This window comes from Anabrus simplex, chromosome 1 (assembly GCF_040414725.1).
Source record: "Anabrus simplex isolate iqAnaSimp1 chromosome 1, ASM4041472v1, whole genome shotgun sequence".
Lineage (NCBI taxonomy): Eukaryota > Metazoa > Arthropoda > Insecta > Orthoptera > Tettigoniidae > Anabrus > Anabrus simplex.
Window position 1 is genome coordinate 743,851,596 of NC_090265.1, and position 14,127 is coordinate 743,865,722.

At 43.5% G+C, this 14,127-nt stretch overlaps 1 protein-coding gene across 1 annotated transcript; it reads left to right on the forward strand.

Annotated features, from left to right (window-relative positions):
- Positions 1–7,911: 7,911 nt before the first annotated feature.
- LOC136857474 (uncharacterized) lies at positions 7,912–13,868 on the forward strand. Its single transcript, XM_067136150.2, has 2 exons — positions 7,912–7,984; positions 12,263–13,868. Exons 1-2 carry the CDS (start codon positions 7,937–7,939, stop codon positions 13,580–13,582), a joined length of 1,368 nt encoding a protein of 455 aa, XP_066992251.2. The 5' UTR covers positions 7,912–7,936; the 3' UTR covers positions 13,583–13,868.
- Positions 13,869–14,127: the final 259 nt, after the last annotated feature.

Sequence of the window (14,127 nt, forward strand, 5' to 3'; positions counted from 1 at the left end):
TCTAGCTGGACTGCAGGCGACATGGTACACTGGTCTCTTGAAACAGGACGTTGCCAGACTTATGTCGCTGGTGAGCAGTCGATATGAAACACTGTCCTTTTGGAACAGAATATTGCTACATCTCTCGCTAGAGTGCAGACGATATCAAACACTCTTCCTTTGGAACAGGATGTTGCTAGACCATTCTCGCTGGTGTGCAGGTGACATGGAATAGCGTTCTTTTGGAACAGGATGTTGCTAGACCAATCTCGCTGGTTTGCAGTTGACACGGAACACTGTTCTCTTGGAACAGGATGTTGCTAGACCAACCTCGCCGGAGTGCAGGCTACATGGAACACTCTTCCTTTGTAACATAATGTTGCTAGAACTATCTATCTGGAGTGTAGGCAACACTTAACTCTCTTCGTTTGGAACAGGATATTGCTAGACCAAATTCGCTGGAGTGCAGATGACACGGAACTCTGTTCTTTTGGAACAGTATATTGCTGTAGCCATCTCGCTGTAATGCAGGAGACACGGAACACTGTTCCTTTGGAACAGGATATTGCTAGACCAATCTCGCTAGTGGGCAGTTGACACGGTACACTGTACTTGTGGAACAGAATATTGCCAGACTAACCTCGCTGGAGGGTATGCGACATGGAACACAGTTCTTTAAGAACAGGATGTTGCTAGACCAATCTCCCTGAGAGCAAGTGACAGAGAAAACTGTTCTTTTGGAACAGAATGTTGCTAGACCAATCTCGCTGGAGTGCAGGCGACATGGAACAGTCTTAATTTGAACAGAATGTTGCTACATCATTCTCGCTGGAGTGCAGGTGACAAGGAACACTGTTCTTTTGGAACAGGATTTCCTAGACCGATCTCGCGAGAGTACAGGTGACACGAAACACTGTTCTTTTGGAACAGAATATTGCTAGACCAATCTCGCTGGAGTGCAGGCGACATGGAACAGTCTTAATTTGAACAGAATGTTGCTACATCATTCTCGCTGGAGTGCAGGTGACAAGGAACACTGTTCTTTTGGAACAGGATTTCCTAGACCGATCTCGCGAGAGTACAGGTGACACGAAACACTGTTCTTTTGGAACAGAATACTGCTACATCAATCTCGCTGGAGCACAGGCGAAACGGAACACTCTTCTTTTGGAACAGAATGTTGCTAGACCAATCTCGCTGGAGTGCATGCGACATGGAACACTCATCTTCAGGTTCAGGATGTTGCTAGACCAAATCTCCCTGGAGTGCAGGCGACATGGAACACTCCTCTTCAGGTTCAGGATGTTGCTAGACCAAATCTCCCTGGAGTGTAGGTGACATGGAACACTGTTCTTTCGGAACAGAGACCTATCTCGCTCGAGCGCAGGCGACACTGATCACTATTCTTTGGCAACAGGTTGTTGCTAGACCACTCTCGCTGGAACGCCGGTGAAACGGAACACTATTCTTTCGGAACAGGATGTTGCGACATCAGTCTCACTTGAGTGCAGGCGACACGGAACACTCTTCTTTAGGTTCAGGATGTTTCTAGACCAATCTCCCTGGAGTGCAGGAGACACGGAACACTGTTGTTTGGGAACAGGATGTTCCTGGACCAATCTTGCTGGAGTGCAGGTGACATGGAACACTGTTCTTTCGGAACAGAGACCTATCTCGCTCGAGTGCAGGCGACACTAATCACTATTCTTTGGCAACAGGTTGTTGCTAGACCAATCTCGCTGGAACGCCGGTGAAACGGAACACTATTCTTTCGGAACAGGATGTTGCGACATCAGTCTCACTTGAGTGCAGGCGACACGGAACACTCTTCTTTAGGTTCAGGATGTTTCTAGACCAATCTCCCTGGAGTGCAGGAGACACGGAACACTGTTGTTTGGGAACAGGATGTTCCTGGACCAATCTTGCTGGAGTGCAGGTGGCATGGAGCACTGTTCTTTCGGAACCGAGACCTATCTCGCTCAAGTGCAGACGACACTGATCACTATTCTTTGGCAACAGGTTGTTGCTAGACCAATCTCGCTGGAACGCCGGTGAAACGAAACACTATTCTTTCGGAACAGGATGTTGCGACATCAATCTCACTTGAACGCAGGCGACGCGGAACACTCTTCTTTAGATTCAGGATGTTGCTAGTCCAATCTCGCTAGAGTGCAGGTCACACGGAACACTGATTTTTTATAACAAGAAATTGCTACATGAATCTCGGTGGGGTGCAGGCAACACAGTGCACTGTTCTTTATGAACAGGATGTTGCTAGACCAATCTCGCTGGAACGCAGGTGACACGGAACACTGTTCTTTCTGAACAGGAGGTTGCTAAACCTATCTCGCTGGAACTTAGGCGACACGGAACAGTATTCTTTCGGAACAGTATGTTGCGACATCAATCTCACTAGCGTGCAGGCGACACGGAACACTGTTCTTTAGGAACAGGATGTTGTTAGACCAATCTCGCTGGAGTGCAGGTGACACGGAACACTTTTCTTTTGGAACACGACGTTCCGGCGTACTCTTTGAAGATCAGTTCCGAGTCCGGAACAGTTCCATCTCTACTAGTAGCAATGGTTTTGGGTTCCTGGACATTGCAATGGACACATTTCTCACTCGTAATGTTTGTATCTTTTCCACTCCTTTTTAGTGTTATTTGTGTAACAGGCAGTAAAACTGTAAAGGTCTGACTAAGAAATATTCTAATAGATTTTCTATTCCCTCACACACACATTATCCGCGATGATTAATCCAATTACTTCCTTCTTCTCAAAAGACTTAGTGTTTAATTGAATTTGAATTATTTAAAATCGTTGTTTCCGTTATTGATACAGACGTTTCATTAGCAGTTCTGATCATTAGATGGCAATGTGATCCCGTTTGCATTATTATATGTTTTTCGGCAGGTATTTTCAAACTTTTTTTTTTGGTAATTGCTTTACGTCGCACCGACACAGATAGGTCTTATGGCGACGTTGGGACAGGGAATGGCTAGGAGTGGGAAGGAAGCGGCTGTGGCCTTAATTAAGGTACAGCCTCAGCATTTGCCTGGTGTGAAAATGAGAAACCAGGGAAAACCATTTTCAGGGCTGCCGATAGTGGGGTTCGAACCTACTATCTCCCGAATATTGGATACTGGCCGCAATTAAGCGACTGCAGCTATCGAGCTTGGTCAAACCTTTTTAGGATTATGCTTTGGGAAAAGGAGTATCAAACAGATCGTACAAATGAAAGAAAGGCATTTATATAATTTAGTGAATCGCTTTTCATACCATTCATTTTATTCAATGGTTTTTAGAATAGGAAGAAATCTAATTGTGAAGACCTACAATATCGAAAGCGCATAACATTGATCAACAATAACATTACATTGACCATTGTCTGTTGTGATGTCCTTTGTTTCTTAATGCTGCCACTCAGATCCGATAGATGGGATTACTGCTGCGTACCAAGTATAACAGCAAGAATGAAGAGCCTCCGTGCCTCAGGCGGCAATGCCCCGGCCACTCACCTTTGGGTTCCGTGGTTCAAATCCCAGTGACTGAATGTGATATTTTTGCTGGACAAAGCGGAGGAGGGACAGATTTTTCTCCGGGTACTCCGGTTTTCCGTCTCATCTTTCATTCAAGCAACACTCTCCAATACGATTTCATTTCATTTGTCAGTCATTAATCATTGCCCCAGAGGAGTGCAAAAGGCTTCGGCAGCCGGCACAATTCCTATCCTCGCCACTAGATTGGGGTTTCATTCATTCCATTCCTGACGCGCTCAAACGACTGGAAATAGGCTGTGGATGACAGCATGGCTGAATATTGGCGGGAAATAGCTGGGGAGTTAGAAAACTTTCTTCTTGAACATGCCATTCCTCTGGTTCATACATTTTCTGATACTGCTGGAACGTAACACAATGATTCATCATAGTATTCCAGCTGACACGCTGTTTTGAATGAACAGTGTGAACATTTGGCAGAGGCTCACTTAGTAGCAGTAGTAGTAGTATCACCTGGACTAGAATTATAATTTTGGCCTATTCCAAATTATAGCACCACAATTCACTAAATAATTCAAAATTCAACCCTGAAACGAGCCGTTTCTTAAGAAAAGCTTCATCCACTTCACTTTTGTAAATTTTACATTAATCTTATTCCAAATTAGCAGTGAAGAGGGGTTTTCTTCTCTGGTTTGGAGGAAACATTTCCCTCCAAGTCAGATAGATATTTCCCCCGCCAGTGTAGTGAATTGAGATTATCCGACTCATCGGGTACTCCTAGAAAACAGATTAGTAAAGGGCATAGTTTTCACCCTGAGACTCTCCACTATTCAAGCCCCCGCCGACAAAAAGACGAAGAGTGTTCACGGATCACGGCTGTCTGCGGCTTGGTCATTCCTGCTCTGGAACTTTGGACTATTAGATCGCCAGCGTAGTAGTTCGTTAAAAGTGAAAAAATGCGTGTTTTTTTAATTTTTTATTTCATATGAAAGCATTCCTTTTTATCGCGCCATTCCTACTGACATCGTTGTAATGACCTATGTTCATTTCAGTTGGGAAACCACTAACAGTCTTCCTGAGGATGTAAAAGGGCAGGTGGAGTGTGAGTGTCTGCCATTATAATGAAAACTCTCCAACCTGGTTGTGACTGATGGTAGCAAGCCCACCATTACAATGAAAATTCCCTAACCCAGTCTTCATATGAGAAAAGACTTTTAGTGACTTCCCCGTCGCGTTTCTAGGGTAACGGTTAGAGCTATGCAATTTAATACAATCTTGCTCACAACGTGTACACTCCCTAACCTAGAATTCTGTATACAATGTAGAATTCCGTAGCGAAGCGCGGGTACATCAGCTAGTTTTCTCTAAGCTTAGGTATATTTCTTCGATACTTTACAGACTTCACAAATGTAATTATAAATGGCAAGTGCAAGTCTGACGGTGTTTCTGCATTGGAATAAAGACTTACTTTTGAACAACATAGAAAGCAATTCATGTGGTCAATTACAACTCATGGAACTTGTGTTTTAAGCTGCTTCCTACGAGGTTTATTTCAAGGTACGTTGTATATTATTATTTTACTGTGATTGAGTTTAATTATTTAAAAGTATGTATTGCCATGCCAGTCGGATGTAACAAGGTAAAGTAAGCAATTACAAGTCATGCCATGTAGTCTATTGATACTTCATCACTTCTGACAGTTTCTTGTATAACATGGTTCAGAACGTTGTATTTACTATGTAGTTATTTCAGTTTTAAGTGCATTTGCAATCATTGCTTCTTCTTCTTCTTCTTCTTCTTCTTCTTCTTCTTCTTCTTCTCCTTCTTCTTCTTATTCTTCTTCTCAATCTGTTTACCCTCCAAGGTTGGCTTTTCCCTCGGACTCAGCGAGGGATCCCTCCTCTACCGCCTCAGGGACAGTTCCTGGAGCTTCAGACTTTGGGTCGGGGGATACAAATGGGGAGAATGACCAGTACCTCGCCCAGGTGGCCTCACCTGCTATGCTGAACAGGGGCCTTGTGGGGGGATGGGAAAATTGGAAGGGATAGACAAGGAAGAGGGAAGGAAGCGGCCATGGCCTTGAGTTAGGTAGCATCCAGGCATTTGCCTGGAGGAGAAGTGGGAAACCACGGAAAACCACTTCCAGGTTGGCTGAGGTGGGAATCGATCCCACCTCTACTCATTTGACTTCCCGAGGCTGAGTGGACCCCGTTCCAGCCATCGTACCACTTTTCAAATTTCGTGGCAGAGCCAGGAGGCCCTCCTGGGGTGGCAGCTAATCAGACTAACCACTACACTACAGAGGCGGACTGCAATCATTGCTATTTATAAATATCATTCAGTGGATGAAACCTCAATTTACGCTAACTGTATAAGACTCACGAGGTCGCACTTTATCATAGCTCAAACGACAAAAATATGTCAGACAGACTGCTTTTCTATAATTGCTATTATGCACACATTTTAGATAGGACAAATGTTTCCAGATATACTTGGAAGTTTGTGGGAGAACGAGATCTACACACTCGTAACAGTGATAGCTGATGTTCATCTAGAAACGGAGCACATTCCAATAGCTCGATCGTATTGGGGCACTCGAGATCGAGGGATTCTTTCATTTTCTCCTCCTTAAATGGCTTCATGACTTTGACTTCTTATTTGGACAATGGTCATCTTCATCATAATCCTGATCACAACCACCTGATGACCTCATGGTTTAAAAACAATCACAGCAGCGATCACCATGACGGTATGTTCGGAGTTGATAAAGTTGGCTATAAATATCTCCGTTGTTCAAATCGCAAGATTTAAAATATGTTTTGCACAACACTTTAGAGGTCTCCTACGCTACTGAATACTAATAAAATAACAGTTTCCAGGAAATCTGTGATATCGTGACAAACAAACAACAAGTAGACGGGCAGAAGTCGACCTAATCCCAAAGAAAGCGAAATATGAGGGAAACCTACAAAATTGCTATGTTGTTTATATTTAACTATAATATTATTTTTATTTATTCAATCTATATATTATCTACTATGATTTCTGCTTGCTGCTGATGATGATGATGATGATGCTTGTTGTTTTAAGGGGCCTAACATCGAAGGTCATCGGCCCTTAACTATGATTTCTATCCTGTCTGTAGTCGTTAAGCGTCAAGCCTTTTAATGTCTGCGACCGTGGTTAGCAGGTTCTAGACCCTTTGGCGGAAAAACAATTTACTATTAGAATCCCCTGATGTCGAATGCCCCATGATTAGATTAGAATGTTGGCCGTCAGGGAAGGGGAGGTGGTGGTATATAATTCATAATCACTAGATTGCGTGCCAAAGGCTGGATTCAATTTCAAACCTTTCTGTAATGTTTGTATGGAGTGAGGGTTGATGGTGTTGTTTGGTAGGAGTAGGCTAAGTGCCGTCACCGGGTGTCACCCTCTCCCTACCTCACACCCAGAGGCGTAGGCCGCACGACTTCAAACGTTTAGGTCATACATATGTCAAATTAGGATTTTGTCTACCTGTTCGGATTTTGTTTTGAATTTCTTGAAACTCCATTTAAGTTTAGTATATGGAGAGTTCTCGGTTAATATCATTTGTATGGGAAGAATGTTTCATGAGATGTTCACAAACTTGCAATATCATAGCAAACTTTATAGAAACTATAAATTCGGATTATATATGAGCAAAGATATTTACATTTTAGCATTCAATTGTCATGGTAGAGCCCGCCTGGTGGCCATGGTCGTTAAGGCCTTTCAAGTCTAAGCGGTCTGACACCGAAGTTAGCCGATTCGAATCACTAGATTGCGTGCCAAAAGCCTGGATTAAATTCCAAACCTCTCCGCAGTGCTCATACGGAATGAGGGCATATGACGCTGTTGATGGTGATTCGTCCGTCGGATGGAGACGTTAAACCTTGAACAGACTCCTTGTTGCCATTCGACAGGAGTAGGCTATATGCCGGCATCGGGTTTCGTCCTCTCCCTACTATCATATATCACGTCATTAATTCCATATCATTAACTCCTCTGATGAGGTTGACGTCAGGAATGGCATCCGGTCATAAAAACACGCCACCACAGATTCACCCCACCCATGGAGAAAAGGGACAAAGGTTAGTCAGTGTTCAATCGGCATGGTAACGAGTTAAATGTTGTCTTATTGAGCAGGAAGTTGATCAGCGGAAGGAGAAGTAAAGGGAAGTGGAAATGGAAGGCTCCGAGCAGTGCCACTGGGGTTCAATAGCAAGAAAGGTAATGTAAATTTAAAATGTAATTGTGTTTGTCTCCCTTAAATTGCTCCGTGCGATTCACCTTCACTGATCTCGAGACACGTTAGTGGCGCCTGATTCACCGGCGTGTTATCGTCGGCCTGTGCTCAGTAGACACGCGCGAGCACGTATAAAAGAGCTGGACTATTTACCAAAACCTAAGTAGTCAGTGTTCATCAGCGAAAGGCGCCATGGGTAACGTCCAGCCATTGTTGCTGCTCTGCATCGCCGTCACCATCGTAAGTACATCCCTCAGTCCACTGGCCTGGACATTTCATAGTAAGATCGACGTCCTTCGGACCAGTGGCATAGGAACACGTACTTCTGTGTCATTTCTAGTCGTGTAGACTAGAGGAAAGCTAATGAATTGTAAGAAGTCAGATCTGTCTGTCTCACGGTATTTCATTCATAAGTTAGAATTAACTGACGAGAAATAAAGAGTAGTAGAAGAAGTACAAACTGGTTGGAACAATGGCAAGAGGGCGCTTGAAATGAGCAGATAAAGGCTAAGTTGCATTTGGTAGTACGTTTAAACCGGCTACGGATGAGGGTAATTCGACTCTAATGATGAGAGTCGAGAAACTGAACGATGTTGTAGACTGAATACCGAGATATTCGAGGACACGATCACACAGGTCCAAAGTAGAGTCGTTTAAGGGAAGACTCCGCCCAAAAATTGTAACTTTTCTTCTACATGGTCAATTTCAACCAAACATTGAAATCACGTTTATCATGTAGGCCTACCTAAAGATGTACCAGTGCCCACGTTTTGAACTCCAGAACCTCACTGGTTTCTGAATTTGAATTTTTAACATGATGTTTAATTGTATTTTTGAAAATCAACCTCCGGTATTCAGATCTCAAATTTTCCATTCCAAATTTTTAGGTACATTGACAAGACAGGGTGAAATGAATTTATTTTATGAGAAATTGTATTAAATTACTTTCAGCTTCCTTTTACCAATTTTCAGAAATTTCTTTAATTATCTGTTCATAAATGTCACAATAAAAAGGAAAAAGTTCATTACGAATAATATTAATGCATAGAAGAATGCAGAATACCTCATGATTACTTTCTGAATAAACACAGATTGGTTAGTATTTAGAGAGACACATGTCCATTAAAATTTCCCAGCACCATACGTTCTCCCTTGTTGTTTTTGTAGGGCTTCATTTTGTAGCTCCAGCATTCACAACTATAAATATAACACTCATTTATATAAACATAACACAACACAAATTGCTCTAAAGAGGGGGGAAAAAAGCAAAATGTCACGAATTTCATTCTCAGTAAAATATTTATTTACATAACTAGTGACATTGTTCTCACTAACAATCGCTACATGTCTACGAAATGCAAGGAGTAAACACTGAAACACAAAAGTGTGAAGACGATTGTATTTGATGGAGATGGAACTAAAAATTATCTTTGGCAGATGTAAATGCGCCTCACCCCCTCATGCTGCCAATAATATGACATAATGGGTCAAAAATATTTTTAAACACTTCATTTTAATAGAAGTCTTAGTGTGGAGTCTTTCCGTAAACATCTTTGTCATCGCAGTATGGAAAGTTCTCAACTATTTCCACTACATTAAATTACACACAGTTCTCTACTCTATCCACCACATAGCACAATTCTCTACTCTATCCACCACATAGCACAGTTCTCTACTATATCCACCACATAGCACAGTTCTCTACTATATCCACCACATAGCACAGTTCTCTACTCTATCCACCACATAGCACAGTTCTCTATTATATCCACCACATAGCACAGTTCTCTACTATATCCACCACATAGCACAGTTCTCTACTCTATCCACCACATAGCACAATTCTCAACTCTATCCACCACATAGCACAGTTCTCTACTCTATCCACCACATAGCACAGTTCTCTACTCTATCCACCACATAGCACAGTTCTCTACTCTATTCCCACATAGCACAGTTCTCTACTCTATTCCCAAATAGCACAGTTCTCTACTCTATCCACCACTTAGCACAGTTCTCTACTCTATCCACCACATAGCACAGTTCTCTACTCTATCCACCACATAGCACAGTTCTCTACTCTATCCACCACATAGCACAGTTCTCTACTCTATCCACCACATAGCACAGTTCTCTACTCTATCCACCACATAGCACAGTTCTCTACTCTATCCACCACATAGCACAGTTCTCTACTCTATCCACCACATAGCACAGTTCTCTACTCTATCCACCACTTAGCACAGTTCTCTACTCTATTCACCACATAGCACAGTTCTCTACTCTATCCACCACATAGCACAGTTCTCTACTATATCCACCACATAGCACAGTTCTCTAATCTATCCACCACATAGCACAGTTCTCTACTCTATTCACCACATAGCACAGTTCTCTACTCTATCCACCACATAGCACAGTTCTCTACTCTATCCACCACATAGCACAGTTCTCTACTCTATCCACCACATAGCACAGTTCTCTACTCTATCCACCACATAGCACAGTTCTCTACTCTATCCACCACATAGCACAGTTCTCTACTCTATCCACCACATAGCACAGTTCTCTACTATATCCACCACATAGCATAGTTCTCTACTATATCCACCACATAGCACAGTTCTCTACTCTATTCCCACATAGCACAGTTCTCTACTCTATCCACCACATAGCACAGTTCTCTACTCTATCCACCACATAGCACAGTTCTCTACTCTATCCACCACATAGCACAGTTCTCTACTCTATTCACCACATAGCACAGTTCTCTACTCTATCCACCACTTAGCACAGTTCTCTACTCTATCCACCACATAGCACAGTTCTCTACTCTATTCCCACATAGCACAGTTCTCTACTCTATTCCCACATAGCACAGTTCTCTACTCTATCCACCACTTAGCACAGTTCTCTACTCTATCCACCACATAGCACAGTTCTCTACTCTATCCACCACATAGCACAGTTCTCTACTCTATCCACCACATAGCACAGTTCTCTACTCTATCCACCACATAGCACAGTTCTCTACTCTATCCACCACGTAGCACAGTTCTCTACTATATCCACCACATAGCACAGTTCTCTACTATATCCACCACATAGCACAGTTCTCTACTCTATCCACCACATAGCACAGTTCTCTACTCTATCCACCACATAGCACAGTTCTCTACTCTATCCACCACATAGCACAGTTCTCTACTATATCCACCACATAGCACAGTTCTCTACTATATCCACCACATAGCACAGTTCTCTACTCTATCCACCACATAGCACAGTTCTCTACTCTATTCACCACATAGCACAGTTCTCTACTCTATCCACCACTTAGCACAGTTCTCTACTCTATCCACCACATAGCACAGTTCTCTACTCTATCCACCACATAGCACAGTTCTCTACTCTATTCCCACATAGCACAGTTCTCTACTCTATTCACCACATAGCACAGTTCTCTACTCTATCCACCACATAGCACAGTTCTCTACTATATCCACCACATAGCACAGTTCTCTACTCTATCCACCACATAGCACAGTTCTCTACTCTATTCACCACATAGCACAGTTCTCTACTCTATCCACCACTTAGCACAGTTCTCTACTCTATTCACCACTTAGCACAGTTCTCTACTCTATCCACCACATAGCACAGTTCTCTACTCTATTCCCACATAGCACAGTTCTCTACTCTATCCACCACATAGCACAGTTCTCTACTCTATCCACCACATAGCACAGTTCTCTACTCTATCCACCACATAGCACAGTTCTCTACTCTATCCACCACATAGCACAGTTCTCTACTATATCCACCACATAGCACAGTTCTCTACTATATCCACCACATAGCACAGTTCTCTACTCTATCCACCACATAGCACAGTTCTCTACTCTATTCACCACATAGCACAGTTCTCTACTCTATCCACCACATAGCACAGTTCTCTATTATATCCACCACATAGCACAGTTCTCTATTATATCCACCACATTGCACAGTTCTCTATTACATCCACCACATTACGTTACACACGGTTCTCATTGAATCTATATCCCGCGTACCCCAACATTAGTGACACTTCGGCTGTAGGATGATACATTTTTATTTCTCTAGTTTCCCATTACATTCAAAAGATTTACATTAAGGGAACTTGCTCACACGCACTTCTTTCATGAACGAAAGGGTGGAAGGAGAAGACAAGGTGCTATAATATTGCAAGAGCATCTATTGGCAGGAATAATAAGTGGTTGTGGCAGTCAGAAGCACGAGTACACGCAGCAGTCCATAAAATGCAGTGATGGAACACATTTGGAACATTTGCTGAAACTAATGCTGGCTGATATTTGAATATTGCAATATTGATTCAAAGCACTATGCATATAAAATTGTTCCTAAATGTTTACGGAGAGCGGTCCCGGTATGGAAATTGTTCGTACTGATCCACACTATCATCTGCAAAATATTGTAACACAGTCACAAGTATAATAAAAAATTGGTCCTTTGCAGGTCAATGGACTTGGTGACACCATCGACGGCGTGCACTACAAGAGGATCTTACACTCCCCACTCGCCGGCCAAAACGATAATGTTCGTGTCAGCGTCAAGTACTCCCGTCGTGATGGTCAAGGAGATGGTTGCGGAGGCTTCGGTGGAGGACTCTGGCGATCTTCTGGACTCGGAGGATTAGGTCTTGGAAGTGGTAGCTGGGGCACCGGCAGCCTGAGTGGACTGTCCACCTTCGGTGGTATTGGTAAAGGTCTGTGGGGATCTTACGGACTAGGAGGAGGATTTGGCTCACTCGGCCTTGGTAGAGGTCTGGGCCAGGGAGGATCCGGCTCTGCCGGTCTTGGAGGAAGTAGCTGGGGTTCTGCCGGCTTGGATGGATTATCCGGTTTGGGTGGTATTGGTAAAAGTCTTTGGGGATCTTACGGACTAGGAGGAGGATTCGGTTCAGCTGGGCTTGGTGGAGGCTCGGGTATCGGAGTACATGGCTCTTCTGGACTTGGTAGAGGCCTGGGTCTTTATCTGGGAGGATTCGGTTCAACTGGATCTGGCAGAGGATTTGGTCTTGGAGGATATGGCTCTTCTGGACTTGGTAGAGGTCTGGGTCTTAGCCTGGGAGGATTCGGTTCAAATGGATTTGGCAAAGGGTTGGGTCTTGGAGGGTATGGCTCCTCTGGATTGGGTAGTGGATTAGGTTTCGGAGGATATGGCTCTTCTGGACTTGGCAGCGGTTCGGGTTTAAGAAGTTATGGCTCCTCTAGACGTTTAAGAGGAAGTTGGGGAGATTTATCCGGCCATGGCTCTTATGGTCTGGGAGGAGGAATAGGATCCATCAGCGGAACTGGGGTAGCCGGAGGAATTGGTTCCACCAGTCTTAGAAGTGGATCTACTGGATATAGCTCTTACGGCGTTGGAGGATCAGGCTTAGGTGGCCTGAGTGGAAGAGTTTCTTCAGTAGATCTGAGCGCAGGTACCGGGGGAAGCAGTGGAACCAGTTCCGTGGGATATGGCAGAAGTCATATCGGATTGGGATCTTACGGCTTGGGAGGTGGTGCATCTTATGGTCTAGGTAGTTCAGTGGGTACAACTGCTGTTGGTTACGGTGGTGGAGTAGGAGGAGCAGGCCTAGGAACCTACGGGTATGGAACTGGTGCCGGTGGAACTTCATACGGGTGGTCAGGTTCAACTGGACTGGGTTCAGGAACCTCCGGTCTCTCAGGATCACTCAATTCAGGAGCCTATGTTCTTTCAGGATCAGCAGGTGCTGGATCGGGAACTTACGGTGCATCTACCGGAGGTAGTTACGGCTCTGGGAAATATTAGAACGAGGTGATCTACCCGCTCACAAATACCTTTTCTGATTCTTAATCAGGCAGGCCTGCAGTTCCAAAATACCTCTCACCACGTGAGTTCAATCCAGACCACCAATAATGTCGAATCCTAGGGAGTATCCGATGATGCCACAGACCATTCTATCTCGTGGTGTTTGTGAACCAGAGCCATCCAAATAATGAAATGGTACCTGTCCAAACCGTGTGTTTTATTGGAGATGTGTGTATTGTTGTTCATAAAAGACTGCTACTTCCTAATAAACTCGTTTAAAACTTAATTGTCAAATAGGTGTATTATCCTCCACCTCACTTTTCTGAACTTCTATAGGATATAGAAATCTAGAACTGGCGTCCAGAAACTCATACTGTATGTCCGTGCTGTATTACACCATCTCGCAAGGCCCTTTTATTGCACCCTTCACAATTACTTTCCAAATCTAAATTTTTAAAAGTATCTTTTTTGTATTTGAAGAGGGGTTTTAATTTTTCATCTTAAAAGCACCGTCCTCAAGCTGAGGAAATTCGTTATATAAAGGC

Bases quoted from the DNA above. Each gene is read 5' to 3' on its own strand.
- LOC136857474 (XM_067136150.2), top strand. From the start codon at position 7,937: ATGGGTAACGTCCAGCCATTGTTGCTGCTCTGCATCGCCGTCACCATC. The intron at 7,985-12,262 runs GTAAGTACATCC...GGTCCTTTGCAG, and splicing joins TCTGCATCGCCGTCACCATC to GTCAATGGACTTGGTGACAC.